At 47.5% G+C, this 27,942-nt stretch overlaps 1 protein-coding gene across 3 annotated transcripts in view; it reads left to right on the forward strand.

Moving 5' to 3' along the window:
• NOS1 (nitric oxide synthase 1) overlaps positions 1-27,942 on the forward strand; it is a 151,094-nt gene that overhangs the window by 38,858 nt on the left and 84,294 nt on the right. For all 3 annotated transcript variants that reach the window (XM_032168570.2, XM_058424857.1, XM_032168571.2), the window contains exon 3: positions 10,288-10,414. In XM_032168570.2, the coding sequence (XP_032024461.1) occupies positions 10,288-10,414 (127 nt within the window). The remainder of the gene's footprint in view (positions 1-10,287; positions 10,415-27,942) is intronic.

Genomic DNA, 27,942 nt, shown 5'->3' on the forward strand with positions numbered 1-27,942 from the left:
CCGCAGGGAAGATGACTGACTGGCTCAGTTTTTGCTTAGAGGATCACGCTAGTTAGAATTCTCCGTTAGAACTGACCTCAGCATGACCAATGGCAGTATTGATTCCAGGACTGTCTGAGTCAGAAGCACTCCTCCCAGACCACACTTGATGTATCTCAGAGCTTGGAATCCCTCTGCTGGGGCATATTTCAATTAAGGAACTAAGCCCAGTAACTTAGCCTTCAACCTGAATTTCCACCTTTTATTCTGATCTTGCCCACTTGAACGTAAGCAGCTCCCCATCCACCCTTCCTGGGGATTACTCTCGCTTTGTACCCTCTCCCCATCTGTGTCCCTGCCATCTTGCCAGGTGGGTACCCAGCCCTTTATTCTGAGGAAGAGCCATGGGATAAGCCTGCCTGCCCACCAAAAATGATGAGTAACCAGGGGGCTTCTCACTGCCTTTCATGGAATGAATGTTTACTGAGCATCCATTCTGCCCCTGATACTGTACTCAGCCCTGGGAATTCCATGGTGAACCTCTGCCCTTGGAGAATCATATCAGAGACAAGAAATCAAAAATAAGTAGGCCGGGTGCGGTGGCCCATGCCTGTAATCCCAGTACTTTGGGAGGCTGAAGCGGGTGGATCACCTGAGGTCAGGAGTTCGAGACCAGCCTGGCCAACATGGTGAAACCCCGTCTCTACTAAAAATACAAAAATCAGCCAGGTGTGGTGGCACACGCCTGTAATCCCAGCTACCCAGGAGGCTGAGGCAGGAGAATCACTTGAACTCAGGAGGCCAAGGCTGCAGTGAGCCGAGACCATGCCACCGCACTCCAGCCTGGGCAACAGAATGAGACTCCATCTCTAAATAAATAAATAAATAGACACATGCAATCATCTTAGATAGTGGTACATGCTATGAAGGAAATAAAACAGTAATTTGAAGAAAAGTGGCTTGGGGTTTGGTAGAGCATTAGATAGAGGGGTCAGGAAGGGGCTTTCTGAAAAGACAACATTTGTACTGAGGCCAGAAGATACCAACCATGTGACATCTAGGGAAGGGTGTTCCTAGCAGAAGGCACAGCAGGAGCGAAGGCCCTGAGACAGGAACAGGGTTGGGACGTGCAAAGGACAGAAAGCTCGAGGGGCTTGAGCATAGTGAGTGGAGGGGGAGTGGTGGGCAGTGAGGCTGGACACATGGGTGGGCCGATCAACCACCCTACTGTCATCCCTGTCCCCGCCCCCATTCACTCATTGTATCAGCTTCCTATGGCTGCATAACAAATCACCCCAAACTTGGCGGCTGAAAGCAATACACCTTTATTCCCTTATCATTCTGACGGTCTTAAGTCTGAAGTGGTCTCAGTGGGCTGATATCAAATCAAGGTATCAGCAGGACTGTGTTCTTTCCTGGAGGCTCTTGAAGAGAACTCATTTCCTTGCCTCTTCCAGGGTCTAAAGCTGCGTTCCTTGCATTCTTTAGCTTGTGGCCCCTTCCTCCATTTTCAAAGCCAGGAGCAGAGCATCTTGCTTCCGTGGTGACATCCCCTCTGTAGTCAGAGCTCCCTCTGTAGCCCTCTTATCAAGACACATGATTAAATTGAGGGCCCACGGAAATAACTCCAGGGAATCTGCCCATCACAAGATCTTTAACATCCCATCATATCTGCAGAGACCCTTTCTCCATCTAAGGAAACATATACGGGTTCAAGGGTTTAGGACCTGAGATCCTTGGGCCGTTATTCAGCCTACCACACTCATCTAACCAACACCATTGAGCAATGCTGTGGCCCGGCCCTGGGCTAACCAATGGCTGTCCCTCTTGCCATCCCTATGAGGTCTCACTGGACTAAGTCCACTGACCTTGCTTCTAGCCCCTCCTTCCACTTTACGTCTCACCAGCTACGTACTTTAGGAAAGCCCTTCGACCTCTTTGGGCATCAGTTTCCCCATCTTTAAAAATGAGATGTGGACCAGGTGAGCCTTAAGGTTTCTCCCAGAACTAGTGTTCAGGTTCCTCGTGAGGGCCAGTGGCTGGCACGCTCATCACAGGCCAGACCACACCTGGATCGTAAGAACTACCCCATTCCACCTCTCTGGAACATTCCTCCAAAGAGAGGAACTCAAAACATCCTTTTAGGGCAATGGTTGCAAACAAGGTTGAGGACCACACACAGTTCTCCCATGAGTTTTATTTGGCCTGCAGTTTTCTAGAAAAGTGAATTTGCGGCAAAATCAAGTTTCCAGCCTCTTAAAAAAAAAAAAAAAATCCAAAGAACTGTTAACACAGAATCTACATCTTCCTGAGGCAACCAGTGACAGGAGCTGGGAAGGGGACACTGTGGGGTCTCTTATCCTCCAGCATCCAAACAGCCCAGTCCACACATTGACCTCAACAGCCTGTCTTCTGCAGACATGTGAGTTTGAGAATCCTGCCCAGCTTTGGTGATATTAGCAATTAAGTCATGATTGTGACAGAGCCCAAAGGCCCTCTCCTCACTTCCCAGCTGCGGCATTCATGGTAGAATTCCTCCTCTTGAAAGCATACTTTTGGCCAGGTGTGGGGGCTCACGCCTGTAATCCCAGCACTGGGAGGCCAAGGCAGGAGGATTGCTTAAGCCAAAGAGTTTAAAACCAGCCTGGGCAACAGAGCAAGACCCTATCTCTACAAAAAATTTTAAAAACTAGTCAGGGATGGTGATGCATGCCTGTAATCCCTGCTACTCAGGAAACTGAGACAGGAGGATCACTTGAGCCCAGAAGTTCGAGGCTGCATTGAGCTATGATCATGCCACTGTACTTTAGAGACTTTGTCCCTAATAATAATAAAGCATACTTTTCTGTTTAACGAGAGCTTCCCACTCCTCCCACTCCAAGCATGATGAAATCTAGAAGAAAAGCTTTGCAGAGACCCCAGACCCAGCCTCCACAGCCTCCAAGTCTTCCTACTTTAACTCAGCTCCCAGCATTCCAGACCAGGTGGAGGCAGAAACCAAGGCTGTTGGAGCGTGCAGGGCCAGGAGAAGCAGGAGTCAGAGAGAGCGTAGCGTCTGCTGAGAAATGTGGTCAGGGCCTCCTGCCAGCACCAGCTGCTCCTCGGCGGCCTCCTTGTCTGGTTGGCCAGAACAGGCAGCAGCCCCCGCCTCCCTGTGCCCAGCACACAGGCCTGGCCCACCTGCTCCCCTCCCAGGTCCTTGGGGTCCGTAAGTGGTCAGCAACGGGTCAATCGACCCACCTTCAGACTTCCTGGGGAATCAAGCCCAGGACCCCTTTTCCTTCCATGCAAGAGGTCGGGGAACCTGGTTCTTAGGAAGCCTCAGTTGGAAGGATCTGGCAAAGATTCTCAGAAGGTTTAGAGATGCAAGAGCAACTTTTGGCTTGCGTATGATCATCCAGCTAGTGAAGTGGAAGAAAAAAGGATTTAGTTTTGTTCTTGCCAGAAAGCATAGAAAATGCTTGCCAGGAGGGAGGCAGAGCTCCACACCTGGCCTTATAGGAGGACGGGAGTGAAGAAAGGAAAGGAGAAAGGGAAGGCTGACATCTCTAACCCAGAAGGAACCTTGCTGCCTACTGCTAGAGCCTGGGCCAGAGAGTTCCCAGGGAAATGGGTCTCCCAGTGTGTCCATGGACCACTGGGGTGCTTCTGATGATGCAGATGCTAGGGTTCCCTCCTAGACCCACTACTCAAACTCTCCAGGAGGAGAGCTCAGAAATCTGAAGGGGGTGTGGTGTGTGTGACAGGGTCTGTTTCTGTCGCCCAGGCTGGAGTGCAGTGACACAACCTTAGCTCACTGCAGTCTCAACCTCCTGGGCTCAAGTGATTCTCCTGCCTCAGCCTCCCCAGTAGTTGGGACTATAGGCAGGCGCCATCACGCTCAGCTAATTTTTTCATTTTGTGTATAGACAGGGTCTCACTTTGTTGCCCAGCCTGGTCTGGAACTCCTGGGCTCAAGCAAACTTCCCACCTCGGCCTCCTAAAGTGCTGGAATGACAGGCATAAGTCACCATGCCTGGCCAGGAATCTGAATTTTAACAAGCCCCTCAGTTGATTTGGATGCACCCTGGAGTTTGAGAATCACCAAATGTGACCACCTGATAGCCCTGGGGACACTGGCCACCAGAATGCCAAGCTCATTGGGGGATGGCTTTTCCAGAGGGAGAAGGACACTTGAGAGGAGTGGGTGAGGGCCGTTTAATGAAGGCGAACTCCTCAATTCCATTTGGGAACAAGGGACAGCTGGTAAATAAATCCTTGCAGATCCTTGGGTGAGCATAGAGCAAGGATGGGGAGGAACTTGGAAGCATTGCATTGAGATGCTCAGCCACATCTAAACCACTGAGAGTGCCTCTCAATGGTTAGGAGTACAATTTTGCCTCCCAGGGGGCACTTTGCAATATCTGGAAGCATTTTTTTGGTTGTGACAACTTTGGGGATAGGGGTGCTACTGGCATCTAGTGTGCAGAGGCCGGGAATGCTGCTCAAACATCCTCCAATGCACAAGACAGTCCCGGCAACAAGAAATTATGAGGCCCAAAATACCAGTAGTGTGGAAGTAGAGAAACTCTGATCTAAACTGAGATTATTCCAGGCAGCTGGGTAAGACCAAGACTCATGAGCACTGTTAAAGGGGAGTTACCATCCAGACATCTCAAGAAGTCAAAAGAGGCCCTGTCAATCTCCTTCTGTGAGCTCTCAATATATTTTTGGTGAATAAATAATAAAACAGGCCAGGTGCAGTGGCTCACACCTGTAATCCCAACACTTTGGGAGGCTGAGGCGGATGGATCACTTGAGGTCAGGAGTTGGAGACCAGCCTGGCCAACATGGTGAAACCCCGTCTCTACTAAAAATACAAAAATTAGCAAGACTTGGTGGTGCACATCTGTAACCTCAGCTACTCAGGAGGCTGAGGCAAGATAATTGCTTGAACCCAGGAGGTGGAGGTTGCAGTAAGCTGAGATCGTGCCACTGTACTCCAACCTGGGTGACAGATTGAGACTCTGTCTCAAAATAATAAAATAATAATAATAAAACAGAGTTACTAAATTTATATTTCACAGATGAGTATATTCAACACATCTACTGCATTTGGAGAGCACATCTAACATCCAAGTTTGAGGTTCTTCTCAGATATGAGGTCCAACCAAATGCTGCCCTCCCAGAGGCCCCCCACATAAGCCCTATACACAGTGACTCTCAGCTGGGACAACAGTGAAGAGACATCTCATCTGCAAGCTCTTGTTGCCTGCTGTGTGACCTTTGACAAATTACCTAATCTCTCTGGGCATCTGTTTTCTTAGTTCTAAATGGAAATATTCATCACTCATGTTTAGTTAGTGCCGATTATGTGCTAGGCATTTTCCATGCATGATCTCATTAAATTCCCGTGACAGGTGGGACATGAAGTGGGCCATCAAGGCTGAGTAGGAGTTGGCTCTCAGCAGAGGGAACATGAAAGAGCAACCTGGGGAGCTTAAGTATAAAGGTAAGGATGGACATGGTGTGCTCCTCGGGAAGAGGGAGGAGTCAAGAGATCAGGGCCAAGAATGATATGAGGTAGGAGTCTGGAAGGGAAGTAGAGAGTTATCAAATTCCTGGGCTCTGTGAACAAGACATGGCAGTTTAGAAAGTGTCTGAGTGTAGACTTCCCCACGTGTGTCCCAGCCCCCAGCAAAGATGCCCCCTGGTTGGAGCCATGTGTGCCTTCAATTCCCAGTCTTTGGAGACATTAAGGTTTCCAGCGGCTGCACTGTCTGACAATATAGCCTTAAGCCACATATGGCTCTTTAAATTTAAATCAATCCAAGTTAAATAAAATTTAAAATTTAGTTCCTCCGTGATAATAACCACATTTCAAATGCTGAATTGCCACATGTGTCTAGTGGCTATAACATGAGATTGTGCGGATATGAGACATTTCCACCATCGCAAGAAGTTCTACTAGACAGGGATGACTTAGAGGAAGAGTCAGTGTTCTACGCAGAGCTAGAAGTTTCTTTCTCTGTTTCTTTCTGATCCTCCATAAGCAGTAAGAGTGATGGCAGGTGCCACACTGCTAAGTATTATAAGCTTTACCTCCTTTAATCATTGCAGATATTATTGACCCTATTTAACAGATGAGTAAACTGAGTGTGAGACATGAAGCGTCCAAAGTTGCACAGTTTATAACCAGCAAAGCCAGGACTTGAATCCAGTTCCACCCAATCCACAGCCACATCCTTAACCAGCATGCTACACTGCTCCTGCAACCCCAGCAAACAGGTGGATCCAGGTTGAACAGATTTGTGGCAATAAGCCAGATATTTCCCTCAGACCTGGTTATCACTGACAGATTGTGGGCTGAGAATCAAACTAAATCTACTTCTGATTTTGCTGCTGGGGGAAGGGAAACCAAATAGTTCAACCTGGATGTTTCTCATGGTCCCATATTAAAAATATCCTTCCTGGGTGGATCACTCGAGGCCAGGAGTTCAAGACCAGGCTGGCCAACATGGTGAAATCCTGTCTCTACTAAAAATAAAAAAATTTTTTTTAATTAGCTGGGCGTGGTGGTGTGCACCTATAATCCCAGCTACTAGGGAGGCTGAGGCAGGAGAATCACTTGAACCTGGGAGGTGGAGGTTACAGTGAGCCAAGATCATGCCACTGCACTCCAACCTGGGAGACAGAGCAAGACTATCTAAAAATAAAAAATAAAAATTTTATGTGCTCATCACAAAGGACTCCAAAATTAAGTTTTTGTTGGCAAAACACTTCAACTGCATTGTTTAAACAAAAGTCTTAATGGATTTAAAAAAAAAAATGATGTTAAAAGAAACTCTCTCTGCAAATTCAAATTCACATAAGACGAACCATGTGATCATTTCCAAGTCGCCTAGGTAATTGTAGCTTGTAATTTTTGTAAATTGGCTTCACTCAGCAGCAGATGTTGGGTTACTTGCTCTGTAGCCTCTGGCTTAGAATGAGCATCCTAACCAGTTTTTTCTACCTCTATTTTAAAAAAGGAAGGATCTCCTATAATCCCAGCACTTTGGGAGGCCAAGGCAGGTGAATCGCCTGAGGTCAGGAGTTCGAGACCAGCCTGGCCAACATGGTGAAACCCCATCTCTACTAAAAATACAAAAATTAGCTGGGTGTGGTGGTGTGCACCTGTAGTCCCAGCTATGTGGGAGGCTGAGGCAGGAGAATCGCTTGAACCTGGGAGGCAGAGGTTGCAGTGAGCCAAGATCACGCCACTGCACTCCAGCCTGGGCGACAGAGCCAGACTCCATCTCAAAAAATAAAAAAGGAAGGATCTTGGCAGCCCATCAGTCACACCTAGTTTCAAATCCCAGCTGTACTATATGCTTACGGTGGGACCTTAGGAAACTTACATAACCCCTCTGGGTTCGGTTTTGTCCTGTGTAAAATGGGGGCTTTTAATGTCTGTTGAAATTAAATGAAATAACTTCTGTGTAAGTACCCGCAATGTTATAGAGGCTCCAAGTGCATTAACCTCCTCCCTTCCCTGCTGAATCCTCATTTATGGTCATGTGATATAGGATCAGTAGTTTCAGAGCTGAAAGGGAACTGAGTGACATTTAGAGCAGCACTCTCAACAGACCATACTTCTGTTTATGATCATGTAGGTAACCGTTGACTTGGGAAATTCCTGTAATCAAGAGCCACTCTGGGTATGTTTTGGTGACATTTTAAAGAGGGTAAAACAGAATGTTCCCTCTGATGAATGCAAACCTCTCCAGGCAGAAGAGTGGAAGTGGTTTTGATGTGGGCCACAGGGACGGCATGGAACACTGCAGGCAGGGGATCTGGGTGGCCCAGAGGGAGCCGCTGGAGGGGTCACTGGGGATCGCGCTCTCAGAGCTTGGACTGTGCCTTCTGATTCATCCCAGATGACTGTCATTGTACCAGATTGGGGGATGGAGGAGTCCCCAAAGTTAGGAACATAGAACAGAGGGCAAGACAAGGGCCAGTCTTAATGCCTGGGACCCAAACCAAGATGAGCCACAGGGCAAGCTGCATTGCCCAGTTAGGGAACAGACAGAGGCCATGGTCAGAGGCAAATTGGATAGGAGAGCCAAAAGGAGAAAGGCTGTTGGGAAGTAGGAGGGCAGTACTCAGAGAGTAGAAGGACTCAGAGAGTGAGACAGGTCTGATGAGGCCATCTGGATTTTGGTGCCAACTCCTATCTCCATCTCAGAGGGTGGTCAGCCTGTGGAACCTAGCTGAGATCACCTCATCCTGAGCCCGTTAGAGTTCAGGGACAGGAAGCCAGGAAAACTTAGTGGGTAAGAAGTTGGATTCTGGCCGGGCATGGTGGCTCATACCTGTAATCCCAGCACTTTGGGAGGCCAAGGCAAGAGGATCACTTGAGTTTGGGAGTTTGAGACCAGCTTGCACAACACAGTGAGACCCTGTCTCTAAAAAAATTTAAAACATTGCCAGGCAGGGTGGTGCGCGCCTGTAGTCCCAGCTACTGGAGAGGCAGAGGTGGGAGGATCGCTCACGCCTAGGAGGTCAAGGCTGCAGTGAGCTATGATTGCACCACTGCACTCCAGCCTGGGTAACAGGGCGAGACTGTCTCCAAAAAAGGTCAGGCTCTAGCATCCAGAACAAGCCTGGGTTTGAATCCACCATCACTAGCTGTGTGACTTAGGCTAGTGACTTAGCCACTCTGAACTATAGTTTCCTCATGTGATGATGATGGTGAGGATGATGCTGGTGGTCATGAAGATGCTGGTGTGGTCATGATGCCGAGGAGGAGGAAGAGGATGGTGATAATGGTGATGCTGCTAATGAAGGTGATGGCACTGATCATGAAGATTAGGATATGATGAGGTTGATGATGATAATGATGAGGGTGATTATGGTGATGATGATGGTGATGGTGATTATGGTGGAGGCTAATGAGGAAAGTTAGATGATGATGATTACAATAATGATGATGGTAACAGTGAGAATGATGGTGGCTATGGTGATGATTGTGGTAGTGGTGGTGATAAAGATGATGGTGATGGTGGTGGTGATGATGATGATGATAGTGACAGCCCCTACTTTAGAATGGATGTGATGAGTGGGCTGGAATACTAGGCTTTGCCACTGTGTGACCTTGAGCAACTTAGCTTCTCTGTCTCCCTTACCCCATCAATAAAATGGTGATTAACAATCATTCCTGGACAGGCTCAGTGGCTCACGCCTGTAATCCCAGCACTTTGGGAGGCTGGGGTGGGAGGACCACCTGAACCAAGGAGTTCGAGACCAGCCTGGGCAACGTAGTGAGACCCTATCTCTACAAAAAATTTTTTAAAAAAATTAGGCAGACGTGGTGGTACACCCTTGTAGTCCCAGCTACTCAGGAGGCTGAGGCAGGAGGATCACTTGAACCCAAGAGATCAAGGCTGCAGTGAGTTGTGATTGTGCCACTGTATTCCAGCTGGGATGACAGGACAAGGCTGGGAAAAAAAAACAAAAACCAGTCATTCCTGCCTCAAAGGGTTGTCACAAGAGTTAAATGCACTAAAACACATGGCCAGGCATGGTGGCTCACGCCTGTAATCCCAGCACTTTGGGAGGCTGAGGCAGGGGCATCGCTTGACCCCAGGAGTTAGAGATCAGCCTGGCCAACACAGGGAGAACCTGTGTCTAATATAAATAAAATAATGTTTTTTAAAAACCCACATGTAAAGTCCCTGGCACATAGTAAGTGCTTAATAAATGCTATCTCTCCTTATTAATGGTATTATTATTTTTGTCATTATGTTCCCTTTATTTTCCGAATCATTCTGTTTGTCCTGAGCTGCTATTGTTCAAAGCCGAAAGTCTTAGTCAGGGTCAGAATAACTTATTACCCAAAGCCCACAGGACCTCTCTATCCTTCCTGCTTCCTGCTTTTTCCACTGGTAGGTGTCATGAGCATTAAGTTGTCCAGGGGTTCATGGTACATGGAGTATTACTAGGAAACAGGCCTCCTGTGTTCCCAGATCCATGGAATGAAGAAGGGAGAGGGACAAGCAAAATCCTTCTCCTTGCCATCCTGAAATGATGTCCACAAAGATAGGGATACATCAGCTGTCAAGATCACCTTGGATGAGCTCCCTTTGTGATTGATACCCAGAGCTGCCTTCCCACATGTCACTGTCGATCTTTATGAAGCAGCAGGCTGGGTACCCAAAGCTCGCTGGCTCATATGGAGTTATGTGAATGAGCCACTGAGGTTCTGTACAGACTCAGGACTTCCAGATCAAAGCAACCAGCAGTCCCTCCTGATGTCCCCTTCCTCACCTGCCCCACCTTGCCTTTCAGAGAGTTGGACGGCAAGTCACACAAACCTCTGCCCCTCGGTGTGGAGAACGACCGAGTCTTCAATGACCTATGGGGGAAGGGCAATGTGCCTGTCGTCCTCAACAACCCATATTCAGAGAAGGAGCAGGTAAGTGCTTGATGCCAAGCTGGTACCACTGCCTCCCACGCCTTCTCGACCCCCTCCCAGGTGGGAAGCTGAGGGGAGGGAAGCTAAATCCTAAACTGTGTCATGATGGAAATCAGCCGCCGTGGCTGGAGAACTTGGGAGGCCGAGACCAGGAGCGCTATTCCTCGGACGTGGACCTCGACTTTGTTTTTGTGTGGTTTGGTATTGTTTGTGAGCTTGCCATTTTTCACATTTTAATTCTGTTTCTACTGGGAAAGGCATTCACATGGTTCCAAATTTAAAAGATATAAAAGATACATGGTAGCTGGTCATAGTGCCTCATGCCTGTAAGCCCAGCATTTTGGGAGGCCAAGGCAGAGGATAGCTTGAGGTCCAGAGTTTAAGACCAGCCTGACCAACATGGTGAAACCCCATCTCTACTAAAAATACAAAAGTTAGCCTGGCATGGTGGCGGGCACCTGTAGTCCCAGCTACTCAGGAGGCTGAGGCAGGAGAACGGCATGAACCCAGGAGATGGAACTTGCAGTGAGCTGAGATTGCACCACTGCACTCTAGCCTGGGTGACAGTGCAAGACTCCGTCTCAAAAAAAAAAATTTTTAAAAAAAAAGGACGACCAGCCTGGGCTACATAGTGAGACCCTATCTCTATTAAAAAAAATTTTTTTCATTAGTGGAGCATAATGACATATACCTGTAGTTCCTAGCTACTCAGGCGACTGAGGCAGGAGGATCACTTGAGGACAGGAGTTCAAGGCTGCAGTGAGCTGTGATATAGCACCTCTGCACTCTAGCCTGAGTGACAGAGTGAGACCCTGTCTCTAAAAAATATTGAAATAAATAAGCAAAAAGAAACATGATGAAAAGCTCTATCTGTTCCTAATCCCAGTCACATAGTTTTCCTCCCCAGAGTCAAGCAATATTAATGGTTTTTGTGTGTTCTTTTAGCCGTGTTTTATGCATTGACAAACACACACATTATTTTTGAATATTTTTACACAAGAGCACATTACACATGTTGTTTTATATCTTGCTTTTTCACTTATTAACATATCTTAGATATTAGTCCCCATTGGTGGGTAAAGAGGATCTTGGTTCCTTTTTTATAGCCATGTAATATTTCATTGCGTGATCATCCTGTAATTTATTGTATCAGTCCTTCATAATGAGCCATTGTCAATATTTTGCTATGACAGTGCCGTAATGAGTGACCTTGTGCTTATTTGGCACATGGGCAGGCTTATCAATAGAATAAGTTCCTAAAGGCCAGGCATGGCGGCTCATGCCTGTAATCCAACGCTTTGGAAGGCTGAGGCAGGAGGATCACTTGAGCCCAGGAGTTTGAGACCAGCCTGGGCAACATGGCAAAACCCTATCTCTAAAAAAAATACCAAAAATTAGCTGGGCATGGTGGCACATGCCCGTTGCCCCAGCTACCCTGAAGACTGAGGTGGGAGAATCACCTGAGCCTGGAAGGTCAATGCTGCAGTGAGCTGTGATTGTATTACTGCACCACTGCACTCTAGCCTGGGCAACAGAGCGAGACCCTGTCTCAGAAAAACAAAATAGAATAAATTCCTAGAAGTGGAATTGTTGGGTCAAAATTCACATACATTTGTGATTTTGGTGGTACTTGCCATAGTGGTTGGATCAATCTTACCAGCTAACTAGGAGACTGACTGTTTCTTCACAGCCTCGCCAACTCCATCTGTTATCCAACTTTTTAGTCTCTGCCAATCTGTTCAGATGTGTTTTGACAGCTAAGTCAATATCATTTCCAAAGAGTGGCTAGATTTGGCTGGAGATCAGCAGCGCCTTTGTCTCACCTGTCCAGTAAGCTGATGGGCCAGGCCAGGGCAACCTTAGGGAATCATGTGAATTTCACACCCATCCTCTGCATTGCAGTGAAGCCGGAGTGACTGGTGGGAGGTCGAAACATGGGGGTGGCCTAGGTGACTCAGCAAGTGATGACCTGCTTCATTGTCCTGATGCTTGGCCTACAGATGGCAGCTTTCACTGCCAGCGCATCTAAACAAGGCCTCAAAGTTCTCTACACAGCTTCAGCGGGGAGGATGAGACATTCTAGAGCCTTGGTGGCAGCTGCTTTCCTTAGCTGCTGATGGCTGGCCAGGAAGATAAGGACATCAGGGATTCTGCAGTAGGTCAGACCCGTGGTCCCACTAGCTAAATGTCCCTCTAGCAGTGATATCTGGAAATGTTTGGTGGAAAAGCACAACTGTAGACTTTTATTATGTTGTCCTCAAAAGTCAAGACCACACCATAAGCATTAGGAATAATGCTTATAAGAATAAGAATTCTCCATTCATGATTAAATGAACAAATATGGTTCAAAGCTCTTTTACATTTTCTTTCTTAATTGAAAACAAAGAGGTATGGTCATCATATGAGCCCTCACAAGAGAAAGAAAGACAGCAAGAGGCAGCCTCGGGCCAGATCTAGCCTGCAGACCTAATTTGTTAGGTCTACACCGTATTGTATTAAGAGAGAATTTATAGCTATATTTTAAATGTATTGCTAGTGTTTCAAATTTTTACATAAATTTATCTACAGCTTCTCTTTAAAATTTACATAATCTATGGCCAGGCGCGGTGGCTCACACCTGTAATCCCAGCACTTTGGGAGGCCGAGGGGGGCAAATCACGAGGTCTGGAGTTCAAGACCAGCCTGACCAACATGGTGAAACCCCATCTCTACTAAAAATACAAAAATTAGCTGGGCGTGGTGGCGGGTGCCTGTAATCCCAGCTACTCAGGAGGCTGAGGCAGGAGAATTGCTTGAACCCAGGAGGCAGAGGTTGCAGTCAGCCAAGATCACACTACTGCACTCCAGCCTGGGTGACAGAGCAAGACTCTGTCTCAAAAAAAAAAAAAAAAAAAAATTACATAATCTGACCACATTGCGCCTACACTCTGTTTTTGTTTTTGTTTGTTTGTTTGTTTGTTTTAGAGACAGGTCTTGCTCTGTCTTCCAGGCCAAGGTACAGTGGCACCATCATAGCTTATTCACTGCAACCTCAATCTCCTAGACTTAAGAGGTCCTCCCACCTCAGCATCCCAAGTAACTAGGACTACAGGCTAGTGCCACCAGACCTGGCTAATTTTTTATATTTTTTTGTAGAAACAGGATCTTGCTACATTGCCCAGGCTGGTCTCGAACTCCTAGTTCAAGCTATCCTCCCTTCTCAGCCTCCCAAAGTGCTGGGATTATAGGTGTGAGTCAGTGCAGCCAACCATATTCTTATGGGGCAACAATCTGCATAGACTGAATAGCAGCTGCCCCCTCTAGACAGGATGTGGCTTTCTAGTTGGCCACAATCCTCACCACTCCCTATTGTCTCCCTCTTATTAAGGCCAGTGTCCACTGTCATTTATAATAGCATTAGTGTTTTTGATTTCTTATACTAGGAGGAAAGTTAAATCTTTTTGTATCCATGTCTTTATTATTATTATTATTTATTGTAAGACAGAGTCTCTGGTGCTATCTCTGCTCACTGCAACCTCTGCCTCCTGGGTTCAAGCAATCCTCCCCCCTCAGCCTCCTGAGTAGCTGGAATTACAGGTGTGTGCCACCACACTCGAGTAATTTTTACATTTTTTGGAGATGGGGTTTCACCATCTTGGCCAGGCTGGTCTCGAACTCCTGGCCTCAGATGATCCACCTGCCTCAGCCTCCCAAAGTGCTCAGATTACAGGTATGAGCCACTGCACCTGGGCCCATGTCATTTTTATAAGTGGCAGGTAGAGATGGACCAAGAGGTTCATGTTTTAAGAAAGATTTTTTTGGCTGGGCACAGTGGCTCACACCTATAATCCCAGCACTCTAGGACGCCAAGGCAGGTGGATCGCTTGAGCCTAGGAATTTAAGACCAGCCTGGGCAACATGGCAAAACCCCATCTCTACAAAAAAGTATAAACTATTAACTGGGCCTGGTGGCGTGTACCTGTAGTCCCAGCTACTTGGGAGGTTGAGGCAGGAGTATCGCTTGAGCCAGGGAAGTTGAGACTACAGTGAGCCGTGATAGTGCCACTGCACTCCAGCCTGGGTGACAGAGCAAGAACCTGTCTCAAACAAAAACAAAACCAAAAAAAGCACCTAAGAACATTCTTCATTTCTACACATACAAAAGTCTTTCTTTTTAAATATGCAACTAAATGTCCTGTTTTGAAGTTACCCAGCCTTCTTTACTGATTTAGCTTACCCACCTACCACCTCCAGGTATCAGTTTGTAATTCCTGGTCTGCAGTAACCCTTGAGATCTCGGTTCAAAGGAAGAAGCAGGGGAGGCCTTGACTCTGCGAGAAAGACACTGAAGGTCAATGCAGAAATCTGAGCGATGGCAGACTGGTCATTTCCTTGCACACTGCCCACCTTAGTTAGACAATGCCAACTTGCAAAACATAACTTTGGTCTTCAAGCCTGAGGAGTGGAGCTCAGCTTTAAAAACAGGGCCTCAGGGTTTTGAAGATCAGATAAGCGTTGGCCTAAAACAAAATGGAAACAGGCATTATAGTCAAAGGAATGCGGGGCCGGGCACGGTGGCTCACGCCTGTAATCCCAGCACTTTGGGAGGCCGAGGCGGGAAGATCCCCTGAGGTCAGGAGTTTGAGACCAGCCTGGCCAACATGGCGAAACTCCGTCTCTACTAAAAATACAAAAATTAGCCGGGCATGATGGTAGGCACCTGTAATCTCAGCTACTCAGGAGGCTGAGGTGGGAGAATTGCTTGAACCTGGTAGGTGGAGGTTGCAGTGAGCTCAGATCACGCCACTGCACTCCAGCCTGGGCGACAGAGTAAGACTCCATCTGAAAAAAAAAAAAAAAAAAAGGAATGGTTGTGGCGGATAACATTGCTTTTTTTTTCTTGCTAAGGATCATTATTAGTTCTCTGAGGTTGTCTTTGGTGCTAACAACACCTGAGACACATGCTGAGTTTTGACATCATCCTAAAGGCTCTTCTCGTAATCATCATCTTAAGTGAAGGACAAGCTACCCTAGATAAATAACGTGAGGACCTACCTGCTTCTGGGCCATTCTCCCTGCACAAACTCAGCACTGGAAGGAGGACCACTAGCCTTTGCAGGATGTGACGATGAAAGGAAAGGAAGATATATGGAGAGCTTGCCTTAGGCTCTGCTAATACAGAAATTCCATTTGCTTGGAGAAGTGAAGGACTTTGAGGGTGCTGGAGAAAGGGGGTAAGACTGACTCTTCCAAGGTGAAGTAATTCTGCCGAGCAGTTTTAGCCTAGAGAGTTCCTGGGTGCATGACTGATAGACCAGCAGAGCTTGGGATTTACGTTCATCTTTGCCCACCATCAAATCCTGAATGTAGGATTTGACCCAAAAAGATTTAAAACCACGGGCGAGGCCAGGCAAGGTGGTTCTCAACTGTAATCCCAGCACTTTGGGAGGCTGAGGTGGGCAGATCACCTGAGGTCAGGAGTTCGAAACCAGCGTGGCCAACATGGTGAAACTCCGTCTCTACTAAAAATACGAAAATGAGCCCAGGCGTGAGGGCGCACACCTGTAGTCCTAGCTACTCGGGAGGCTGAGGCACAAGAATTGCTTGAGCCTGGGAGTTGGAGGTTTCAGTGAGCCGAGATTGCACCACTGCACTCCAGCCTAGGCAAGAGAGTGAGACTCTGCCTCAACAACAACAACAAAAAAAAAAGTCACGGGCCTGGGAAATCATCCTGGCTCTGTTGTCTAAGATTCAGTTTTCCAAATGCCTCTCAGAAATGGAGCTGTCAGGAGGCAGAGACCCTAGAGCTCAGATACATTTGAGTCCCAGCTCCGGCGCAAAGGAAACAGCCCTATTACCGCCTGCTAGCCATCTCCATAGCACAGGCTTCAGAAATGCTTCCCAGAGTGAGCAAATTAATAGAAAACACAATGTTCTTTTTTCCATCCTGAAAGACTGTCTCCTAACCTCGCCTCTACCTGCTCAAAGCCACTGTACCTGGAGCTCCTGGAATCAGCTTCTTTTTTAGTCTCGCTCAGTCGCCCAGGCTAGAGTGCAATGACGCAATCTCCGCTCACTGCAAGCTCCGCCTCCCAGGTTCTCGCCATTCTCCTGCCTCAGCCTCCCGAGTAGCTGGGACTACAGGCGCCCGCCACCACGCCCGGCTAATTTTTTTTGTATTTTTAGTAAAGACGGGGTTTCACTGTGTTAGCAAGGGTGGTCTCGATTTCCTGACCCCGTGATCCACCCGCCTCGGCCTCCCAAAATGCTGGGATTACAGGCATGAGCCACTGCGCCCGGCCGGCCGGAATCAGCTTCTATCCTTCCAGTTGTAACCCACATTTACGGCTTGTTTAAGCATCCACAGGGGGCCTAGCGTTGTTAATGTCACAAAGAGGAACCCAGCCACTACCTGCAATCCTGAGACAGGAAGGGATAGGTGGAGGTTGAGAAGCAGCTAGGCAAGGCAGCAAAGCAACTGCCAAGGACTGGGCAAAAGGCAATAGAATGCAATTGAAGCAGGACGGATGCAGGTTAGACATGAGGAAGAACTTCCTGACACAGGAGACTATGAGTTCCTGGAGGAAATAGTGAGGTCTGACTCCTTGGGAATCCCAGAAGGGATCCCCACCCTCTTCGATGCTCTTATTTGTCTAGATTTAAAGAAAATCAGCCCTAGAGGCATCTTCTTTTAAGTCCATCTCAGGAGGCTGAGGCATTAACCTTTATCTAGCAGTCATTTCTCTTGCCAACAGTCTGGATCACTGTGGGTGGGGCCAGTGAGACTCGAGTCCCCAGTCACAGAGTGCGTTGTGTGTGTGACTTTGTGACCCTCATCTTCACCACCCCCTTGCGAATTGCATCTGGCCTGGGATAGTAGATAGAACAAATCAGTTCACGGGTCACCATTCACTCGATAACCTGCCATGTGCATAGTTCTGGGGTAGACGCAAAGCTGAGCAAACACAGACCTCCCTGCCCTTGAGACCCTCACGGCTGTGTGTAAGGAGAGACTCATATAAGGTTCAATTAGTGCTGAAATAAACAGGAGCACAAAATGCTTTGGGAACATAATTACCTCAGCAAGCAGGTACCAGGGAAGGTTTACCCCAAGAAGTGACACCTGGTCTGGGTTTTGAAGCTCAGGTAGAAGTTTGCCTAAAAGAAAATGGAAAAAGATATTATAGTCAAGGGAATGGTTGTGGCTGATACGTTGCTTTTTATTTTTTTCGCTAAGGATCATTATTAGTTCTCTGAGGTTGTCTTTGGTGCTAAAACCACCTGAGACACATGTTGAGTTTTAACATCATCCTAAAGGCTCTTATCATAATAATCTTAAGTAAAAAGCTGCCCTAGATAAATAACATGAGGACCTGCTGTCGGGCCATCCTCCCTGCACAAACTTAGGATTCAAATCAAGCCCTTCTTGCCTGCCTTTCTTATTAAGCATCTGTTTCCCTTACCTGTCTGGTTTGCCTTCCTAAAAGAGAAGGGGTAGAACCGTGCCCTGTTTGGGGACGGAACGTCTATTTTCAGATACCTATTAAGCGTCAATCAAACACTTAGTATGAGCTTCGAGTGGGGACAGGGCCGGACCTGGGGAAGTGGTGTTTCCGTTTGAGGTTCTCTCCTCTTTTCCATCCTTCCCACTGCCCTTGCCCCTCCCTCCAGCCTCTGGCTGGTAAAGGCGATCAGATAGAGAGATGACTGTTATATCGAAATCCCACTCCCCAAGCTCAGCCGCCTCAGGATCATGGCATTTTCTCTCCCCTGAGGACACAGGGCTTGCTAGCTCCTTTCAAAATGTCAAAATCTGTTGAGAAGATTTTCCCTATTTCCAGGTAAATGACAGCACCCCCCAGCTTCTCTAGAGAGCTCTAAATTATGAGAAAGGTGGGGGACAGGCTTGCGGGCCGTTTCTTTCCCAATCTTAGGGGATCCAAGGTCACCAGGATGACACCAACTGGCCTGCTACTGCTGGCCTTGCTGAAAACCAAAAGGGTGTAGCCAGCTCCAGCCGGCCTGGGTCTGAATGAAGGCAAACCAGTAAAATGCTCTGCCTCTTGGAGACAACCCAGCGTGCTCACCAGGAAGCCTTCTAAATCAGCCCTGACTCATTGTACGGTAATGATGTCAGGATAGAAAATAACAGTAACAATGGCCCAGCGCGGTGGCTCACACCTGTAATCCCGACACTTTGGGAGGCCAATGAGGGGGGATCACTTGAGATCAGGAGTTCGAGACCAGCCTGGCCAACATGGTGAAACCCTGTCTCTACTAAAAATACAAAAATTAGCTGGACTTGGTGGTGTGTGCCTGTAGTCCCAGCTACTCAGGAGGCTGAGGTGGGGGAATTGCTTGAACCCGGGAGGCGGAGGTTGCATTGAGCCGAGATCGTGCCACTGCACTCCAGCCTGGGCATTGGAGTGAGACCCTATCTCAAAAAAATAAAAAATAAAAAAATAGTAACAGTGATAATAATATCACAGTGCAGGTGTGTAGCCATTTTAACCCTTGGACTCACGAGCCCATAGCACTGAGGCCAGAAGTCCAGCACCTAGCTGGTGACCTTGGTCAGACAACTAATGATTCACAGCATCTGTGCTAAGCCTCCCTTTCCTAATAGGGGCTAATAGGCTCATCAAGTTGTGGGGAGGATGAAATGAGATAACATATGAGATAATGATGTCAACCATAACAATGGGACCTAATATATTTATTGAGCAATATCAGTACTGTGCTAAGCACTTTAGGTCCATGGTCTCACTGAACCCCCAGCTCAACCCAATGAAATATTGTGATTGTCTCCATTTTACAGATGAGGAAACTGAGAATCATAGAGGGTTTTGTGGTTCAATGAGGGTCACATAACCAGTAAGTGATGGAGATGGGATTTGAACCCAGGCCATGGAGCCCTAAGCCCACTCTACAGGGCCTGGCACAGAATAAATGCTCAAAAATGTTGGGGTCATTACTGTTGTTCTTATTTGGCTAAATAATATATTGCTAATTTGAGGCAGATAAGAAGCACTTTGCCCATTTTACGGATGAAACCCTTGTGGCCCACGGGTGACCCAAAGCCCAAAGTGACCACCCATTGAGTCATGACAAGGCTGCATCTCTTCCCCTTTATGACCACATCATCTTTGTCAGTCATTGAAACCAATGGGACAGATGTGGTTTATGCCTCCTGGGGGCCAGGCTGTGGAAACACACAGAGTAAAGAGCAGGAGGGCCTTGAGTGGAAAGAGGGGAACTTTGAGAGCCTGGATTCCAAGCCCAGCACTATTGCTTGTTTTTCATTAATTTGGGGAAAGCCACATCACCTCTCACAGCCTCTATTTTCTGATCTGAAGAATGAGTTACCATGAGGATTCAATGAGCCCATGGATGTGCAGTGGCCTAGCCCAGGTCAGGCACCAAATAGGCATTTACTGAATGTTACTCAAAATGAAATGAAGGCCGGGTGTGGTGGCTCATGCCTGTAATTCCAGCACTTTGGGAGGCTGAGGCAGGTGGATCACTTTAGGTCGGGAGTTTGAGACCAGCCTGGCCAACATGGTGAAACCCTGTTTCTAGTAAAAATACAAAAAACATTAGCCAGGTGTGGTGGCACACACTTGTAATCCCAGCTACTTGGGAGGCTGAGGCAGGAGGATCGCTTGAACCTTGGAGACGGAGGTTGCAGTGAGCCAAGATGGTGCCACTACACTCCAGCCTGGGTGACAGAGTGAGACTCCATCTCAAAAGAAATGAAATTGAGTATGATCACTGCCCTGGAGCAGTTCACAGCCGAGCCATCCCCTCTTCTCATTTAATATGCACCTCAACTTCTGAAAACTTCTACTTTCAAGACAAACTACAGATGGAGATACACACAGTAGTCATCGTATTGTGATATTTGGGGTTTCATAGACTCATGTACAGATGTTACCCACAGAGCTCCCTTGGCTGGCTTTGGCAGAGTCCCTTGGCTCCCTTGAGGCTGACATCTCAGGGTGCTTCTTGGTTACTCCCTTCCCTAAGTCTCTCTCGAAGCATTTGAGAAACCTTTTGCATTTTGAGATTAATTTCCCTCTGTAGGAGGATGCCCCAAATCCCTAGTTCTAAGCTGTGGTCCAACTCATTTTTGCCCCTACTTCAGTTAGGTCAGGTATCCCTTGCCTTGGTCTAGATACCCAAGTTGGATTTTCCCAAAAGCATCTTCAGTGCCCCACTTCCTAGGGTGATCCAACATTCCCAGGGTGCCCTCAAACCAGCAGACCCCCCACCAAGATGCTTTCTAAGGATATATACTGAACAGTCTCTCTCCATCCCAGAGGCATCTTCCTTCCTTCCACCTGAGGCATTGCCTGCTCAGTGACTCCCAGGTCTTTATAGGTCACTGAGCCAAGAGGCCAGCAACCAAGCTTGCTGTCCTGGGTGGTCAGAGCCAGGAAGTGGTGCATGAATTGACTGGTGTTTGGGTTCAGCCCTGCTGGAATTTCCACATATTTTGCTAACTGTTTGTTTTAAGAGTGAGTATATTCAATGCAGGCTGTCCCGACCGTTGTCCAGGTCTGACAATGACACTGTGGTTCACAATCAGTGACACCACTCTGCATGCTCCTTCACTGCGTCACCCGATATTGAAATGCTTTTATCAAAAAGGGCAAGTTGGGTGAAAGTCATTTTTCTTCCTCTCTGTAAATTGGTATTAGTTGCCAAAACCAACCCCCAACTAAGCAGAGGCTCTTACATGTCAACAGCCCCAGCCTACTTCCATTTCCTGAGGTTCCCAGGATTTTTTAAGATAAAAGGGCCAAAACATAAACATGCAACTTGTTGTGCATTTTCAATATTTGCATTTAGCAAGTTAAGGCTTTCAACAGACAAACACGGTACAATGCAGTATCGTAGGGCAGGCCACGAGATAATGACAGGGTTGATGTTCAGATTAATTCCTAGTGTATATATACTTTCTGGTCTGGTAATAGGACCAAGCTGAAAGTTGTCCAGTAACATCTGGCTATACTGTGATATCACGGCAGTTTGGAGAAAGCTTAAAAAATTCAGCCTTGATGCCTCTTGGTCCTCCAGAGGTCTCCAGTATCACCCTGAATCCTTAACTGGGATGAGTCTGACTCCCAAGCACCCCCTTTCTTAATCACCCTCTACAGACTGTTGAATTACAGAAGAGAGAGAGAGGGGGACAGAGTAAGCAATGTCACAATGTCAAGTTTCTTTTTTTTTTTTTTTTGAGACAGAGTCTCGCTCCGTCGCCCAGGCTGGAGTGCAGTGGCGTGATCTTGGCTCACTGCAAGCTCCACCTCCCAGGTTCACGCCATTCTCCTGCCTCAGCCTCCCGAGTAACTGGGACTACAGACGCCCGCCACTACGCCCGGCTAATTTTTTTGTATTTTTAGTAGAGGCGGGGTTTCACCGTGTTAGCCAGGATGGTCTCAATCTCCTGACCTCGTGATCCGCCCACCTCAGCCTCCCAAAGTGCTGGGATTACAGGTGTGAGCCACCGCGCCCGGCCAGCAATGTCAAGTTTACATTGAGTTATCTTAAGGAACAAATCACTTTAGACATAGTGCTTTGAATACACCAAAGGAAATTATATTCCAAAGTACTAAATACACTTGGTTAAGTTCTATACATAGCAATTTTTTAATTCTATGGATAAGTGGGTACCTTCTGGTTTTGTGAGTCTGTGGGCCTGGACCCTGAGCTACCCCAGCTTGTAACTGGGTTACACTTGCTGCCCGGGAGAGGTGGTACCCACAGGTGGGTGCGGTGCTGCCCAGGGCTGCAGCAAAGGCCACAGTGTGTGGCGTCTGGTCCCTGGTGTGAATGGCCCTCTGCCCAGCTCAGCCCCAGTGTGCTGCCCTCATTTCAGGACAAGCCAAACAGGGCAGATTGCTGCAGGCCTCTAAGAGAGGAGCTGTCACTGGTGCCGATAGCGTAAGAATAAGAAGCGACTTGCTTTATACAAGTTTAGGCATTAGCTCTTAGATTAGTTTACTAGGGCTGCTGTAAACAACCGGGTGGCTTAAACAGCAGAATGGATTGCCTCACAGTTCTAGAGGCCAGAAATACAAAATCCAGGTGTTGGCAGTGCTGGTTCCTTCCGAGGGCTGGGAGGGAGAAGCTGACCCAGTCCTCCCTCCTTAGCTTGTAGGTGGCCGTCTTCATGTTCACATGGCGTTCTCCCTGTGAGCACATCTGCCTTCAAATTTCTCTTTTCTGTAAGGACACCAGCCCTACTGGATCAGGACCCACCCTGATGACCTCATTTTTAACTTGATTTCCTCTGTAAAGGCCCTAACTCCAAAGAAGGCCACATTCTGAGGCAGTTTAGGACATCAACGTATGAATTTGATGGGGATGGGGAGGGAGGACTTGGTTCAGCCCATAATACGGGGATCCCCAAACCCCAGGCCACAGACCAGTACTGGCCTGTTAGGAGCTGGGCTGCACAGCAGGAGGTGAGCGGCAGGCGAGCAAGTGAAGCTTCATCTGTGTTTACAGCTGCCCCCCATCGCTCGCATTACCGCCTGAGCTCTGCCTCCTGTCAGATCAGTGGCGGCATTAGATTCTCATAGGAGCTCGAACCCTATTGTGAACTGCACATGCAAGGGATCTAGGCTGCCTGCACTTAGGAGAATCTAATGCCTGATGATCTGTCACTGTCTCCCATCTCCCCCAGATGGGACCATCTAGTTGCAGAAAACAAGCTCAGTGCTCCCACTGATTCTACATTCTGGTGAGTTGTATAATGATTTCATTGTGTATTATAATATAATAATAATAGAAATAGTGCACACGATCAATGTAATGCACTTGAATCATCCTGAAACCATGCCCCCAACCACCGGTCCATGGAAAAATTGTCTTCCACAAAACCGGTCCCTGGTGCCAAAAAGCTTGAGGACTGCTGCCATAATAGCTCCTAAGATGTTGTATGTCTTGGAGGCGCCTGCCCGCCTCCCTTGGTGTAGCTGTCAGTCCTGGTTTCACTGTGAGGCTCATGGCAGTGACAGCCACTACTGGGGAAGGGCAGGTGCTTGGCCTCTGTGTCTAGGTGTTCTGAGTTCTGGTGCTGAGTTTCTGTCTTCTTGCCTAAAAAATCTCCCTCCGTCCACTGCCCAGCACACCTGCTTCTTACTTCCTAGCATCTGCTAAAAAGCCCACCATCCAGCCGGGTGCAGTGGCTCATACCTGTAATCCCAGCACTTTGGGAGGCCAAGGCAGGCGGATACCTGAGGTCAGGAGTTCGAGATCAGCCCAACCAACATGAAGAAACCCCATCTCTACTAAAAATACAAAAATTAACCAGGCGTGGTGGCACATGCCTGTAATCCCAGCTACTCAGGAGGCTGAGGCAGGAGAATCGCTTGAACCCGGGAGGCGGAGGTTGCAGTGAGCCGAGATCGCACCGTTGCACTCCAGCCTGGGCAACAAGAGCAAAACTCCATCTCAAAAAAAAAAAAAAAAAAAAAAAGCCCACCATCCTTCCACTTACCCAACCCATGTTGACTTTATCCTTTGCCCCGATCCTCTCCTACCCAGAGACTCTCAGTTCCACTTCCGGAGCCCCCAACCTTCAGTTCCCCGCTTCCAGTCCTGCTGCCCCTGCAGCTACATTCCCACCTCATGGCCACTCCCAGCCTCATTGCACCATCCTCCTCATGAGTCTCTCTGCCTTGACCCTCTCCCTCCTGCAATCCTTGCAATCATGTCTTTCCTAAAACCCAGCTGAGATAAGATCACTCACTCAGGCAGGCAGCTTCAGGGCTCGTGATTCTCTATGAAATCAAGGCCAACGTCCTTGGCTTAGCATTTAAGGAATTCTACAGTGTTGAAACTTTTAAGACCTTGTGTTAGTTTGCTCAGGTTTTAATCACAAAGGACCATTGTGTGGGTGGCTTAGACAACAGAAATTTACAGCTCACAGTTCTGGGGGTTGGAAGTCCAAGATCACAGTGGCAGCATGGTCAGGTTCTGGTGAGGGCTCTCTTGTCAGCTTGCAGACATCTGCCTTCTCTGTGTCCTCACAGGGCAGACAGAGAGAAAGAGCTCTCTCTTCCTTTTCATATAAGGCCACCAATCCTATCAGATTAGGGCCCCACCCTTATGACCTTGTTTAACCTTCATTATCTCCTAAAAGTTCTATCTCCCAACAAAATCACATGGGGGTGGGGGGATGGGGGTTAGGGCTTTGTATTAGCCAGGGTTCTCTAGACGGACAGAGTTAATAGGAAAGATGTATATATAAAGGGGAGTTTATTAAGGAGTATTAACTCACACGAACACAAGGTGAGGTCCCACAATAGGCCATCTACAAGCTGAGGAGCAAGGAAGCCAGCCCAAGTCCCAAAGCTAAAGAACTTGGAGTCTGATGTTCAAGGGCAGGAAGCATCCAGCACGGGAGAAAGGTATAGGCTCGGAGGCTAAGCCAGTCTGGTCTTTTTACATTCCTCTGGTGCTTTTATTCTTCTGACTGCACTGGCAGCTGATTAGATGGTGCCCACCCAGATTGAGGGTGGGTCTGCCTTTCCCAGTCCACTGACTCAAATGTTAGTGTCCTTTGGCAACACCCTCACGGACACACCCAGGGACAATACTTTGCATTCTTCAATCCAATCAAGTTGACACTCAATATTAACTACCACAGGCTTCAAATAAATTTGGAGGAAGGACAGAATGCAGTCTCATGCAGATCTCATGTTTATTGAACATGTACTGTGTACTGGGCACTGTTTCAGGGATAGAACAAACTGAACAGTGGGTAGGCAGAAAACAAGTATTATCTAAATGCCTATATAGGTATATGTAACTCTATATCTACAAGATATAGAAATGTAGAAATGCACATGCATGTCCAGGTACATACATGCTCGTGATGACCACAGGTAGTGTTAAGTGCTGTGGGGAAAACAAAGCATGGGAAGGGTGATTGGGGGCAGAGAATGACAAGGAGGTGACACTGCTTTAAAGAGTGATCACAGCCGGCACAGTGGCTCACGTGTAATCCTAGCACTTTGGGAGGCTGAGGTGGGCAGATCACCTGAGGTCAGGAATTCAAGACCGGCCTGGCCAACATGGTGAAACCTCGTCTCTACTAAAAAAAAAAAAACAAAAAAAAAGAAAAATTAGCCAGGCATGGTGGTGCATGCCTGTAATCCCAGCTACTGAGGAGGCTGAGGCAGGAGAATCACTTAACCCAGGAGATGGAGGTTGCAGTGAGCCAAGATCACACCACTGCACTTCAGCCTGGGTGACAGAGTGAGAATCCGTCTCAAAAAAAAAAAAAAAAAAAAAAAAAAGAATGATCAGATGATCAGGAAAGATCTCTAACATGACGGCATTTGAGCAAACTCAGTGATCGGGGTCAGCCGCTGGAATTCAACCCTTTACATCAGGCGTCTACAAACCTTTTATCTAAAGGACAAGATAAATATTTTTGGCTTTGTGGGCCACACGGCCTTGAACTCTATCAAAACTACTAGCCAGCTCTGACATTGTCATGTCAAAGCTGCCACATGCTATATGGACACAAATGAGCCCCAATGAAATTTTATTTATGGATACTAACATATGAACATCATATAACTTTCATGTGTCACAAAATATTCTCCTTTTGATTTTTGCATTCAATAATCCAAAAATGGAAAAAATCCTTCTTAGCTCAGGAGCTGTATGAAAACAGACAGTGGGCCACGCCGTCTGCAGATCTCTGCTTTAGAAGAAGCAGCTGTAAGATGCTTTTCCCAGTTGTGGGATGAGAGTCATTCAGTGGCTGCTGAGTCCTAGAATACTAGTCCCCAAAATATAGTAGGTGCTCAATATGCACTTGTTGAAGGGGAGAAAGAAGGGAGAAAAGGAGAGAGGGGAAAAGGAATCAGAGCTTCAGCAGTCCTTGGAAGTGGCGTTCTCAGCTCCAGAGCCCAGGCTGACATGACTGCACCTCCCTGCCTCGTTTTGAGCCTGGCTGCAGGACCATTTCCTTTCATTCCTTCAGGGCCTCTGCAAGCTTCCTAGGCAAAGAGGTGTTGACAAGGCTATGAAAATGCCCATGAGCTCATGGCCTCCTTTGCACACTCAGGGGCAGTTGTCCCAGGGGTCCACAAAGAGAGAGCCAATATCTCCTCCCACCTAAAAGCTTCCATTGTCCCCACTGCAGACATAAAGCCAGAAAAGGGTGTATGTAGCCACAGCCCAAAGCCCACTTGTGCCCTGTGCCCAGCATAATAACTCACAAGTGCTGCTAATCTGCATTTTGACCAGGAGAACTTTGGTGCCCACTCAGAAAAGTCATTTGCATCCTGCATGCAGGGCCCCTGACTGCTATATTAATCTCCCCGTTTCTCCCCTCATGAGTCATCTAATATTGCTGCTGGCTAATTAAAACATCAAAGCGCCAAGTACAACAGCCCTGCCAGAAGCCTCCTAATGCCTGGTTTCAAGTGTGCAATCCAGTGAAACCCAGGGCGGAGGGTGGCACGGCTCGCACTTGGGCAGCCAATTACTTGACTCTTAACGACCACCCCTCGCACATCTGGGACCTCCGCAGATGGCCTCTTTTATTAGTCCTATTATCTTGCTCCTCCCCCTCCTTGGCGATGAAGACTGTCGGCTGCTGCCCACAGGCCACACCCTGCTCCTCCTCCTCATGCCTGGACCCCTCCTTCTGAGTCCTGGGCCCAGACCCGATGTCACCACCACATCTGTCATCCCCACCCTGGGATTTTAGCTGCTCCTCAGCCTCTACAGTGTTCACATGGGTGGCCGAGAGGGTTTCTAAAGTGGCTGAGTGAAACTGGGTATGTAGGGAGAATGGCTGGGGTGCCTTCCTGTGGGCAAGGTAGGATTGTTTATTTTTTTCTCAATGATACAGGTTGTTGGCACAATCAGAGGGATGTGTTTACTACAAGCCATGCCCAGATGTGACTTTCATCACCTCCAAGACTCCTCCTGGAAGACACAGGAGGGGAGACAGGATCCTAAAGAAGTGTTTAGGGTGCCTGGCCAGGCCTTCGAACAAAGTGGGGTTGTTTGTATGCAACTTCCTAGGGAAACATGGGCACAATAACTTAGGCTAGAAAGTATAAATGAGGAACAAAGGAAAGAACCCATCCAAACCTTTATCATGCTCCCAGTGTGGTAGTGTAGTAGTAATACTTGCAGAAGTAATAACAACAGTAATACAAGTAATAATATAAGTAATAATAATACAAGTAATAATAGTAATACAAGTAATAATACAAGTAGTAATAATAATACAAGTAATAATATACAAGTAATACAAGTAGTAATACTTGCAGATGTATTGCAGTACTACAAGTAATACTTATACTTCTAATACTGTAAATTGGGCCGGTAGTCACATAATAATAATATTTATAATAATAAGTAATGGCTAACATTTAGGGGGTGTTTGTGATCATCCAAGTAAGAGATGACTTGGTCAGAGTGCTGGCCAGCGGAAGGGGAGAGGAGTGAATGGATTCTAGAGCTAGTTAAAAAGCTAAAATGGGGGAGCATCAGTGATGAGTTGGGTGTGG

The sequence above is a fragment of the Hylobates moloch genome, unplaced genomic scaffold (assembly GCF_009828535.3).
Source record: "Hylobates moloch isolate HMO894 unplaced genomic scaffold, HMol_V3 SCAFFOLD_12, whole genome shotgun sequence".
NCBI lineage: Eukaryota > Metazoa > Chordata > Mammalia > Primates > Hylobatidae > Hylobates > Hylobates moloch.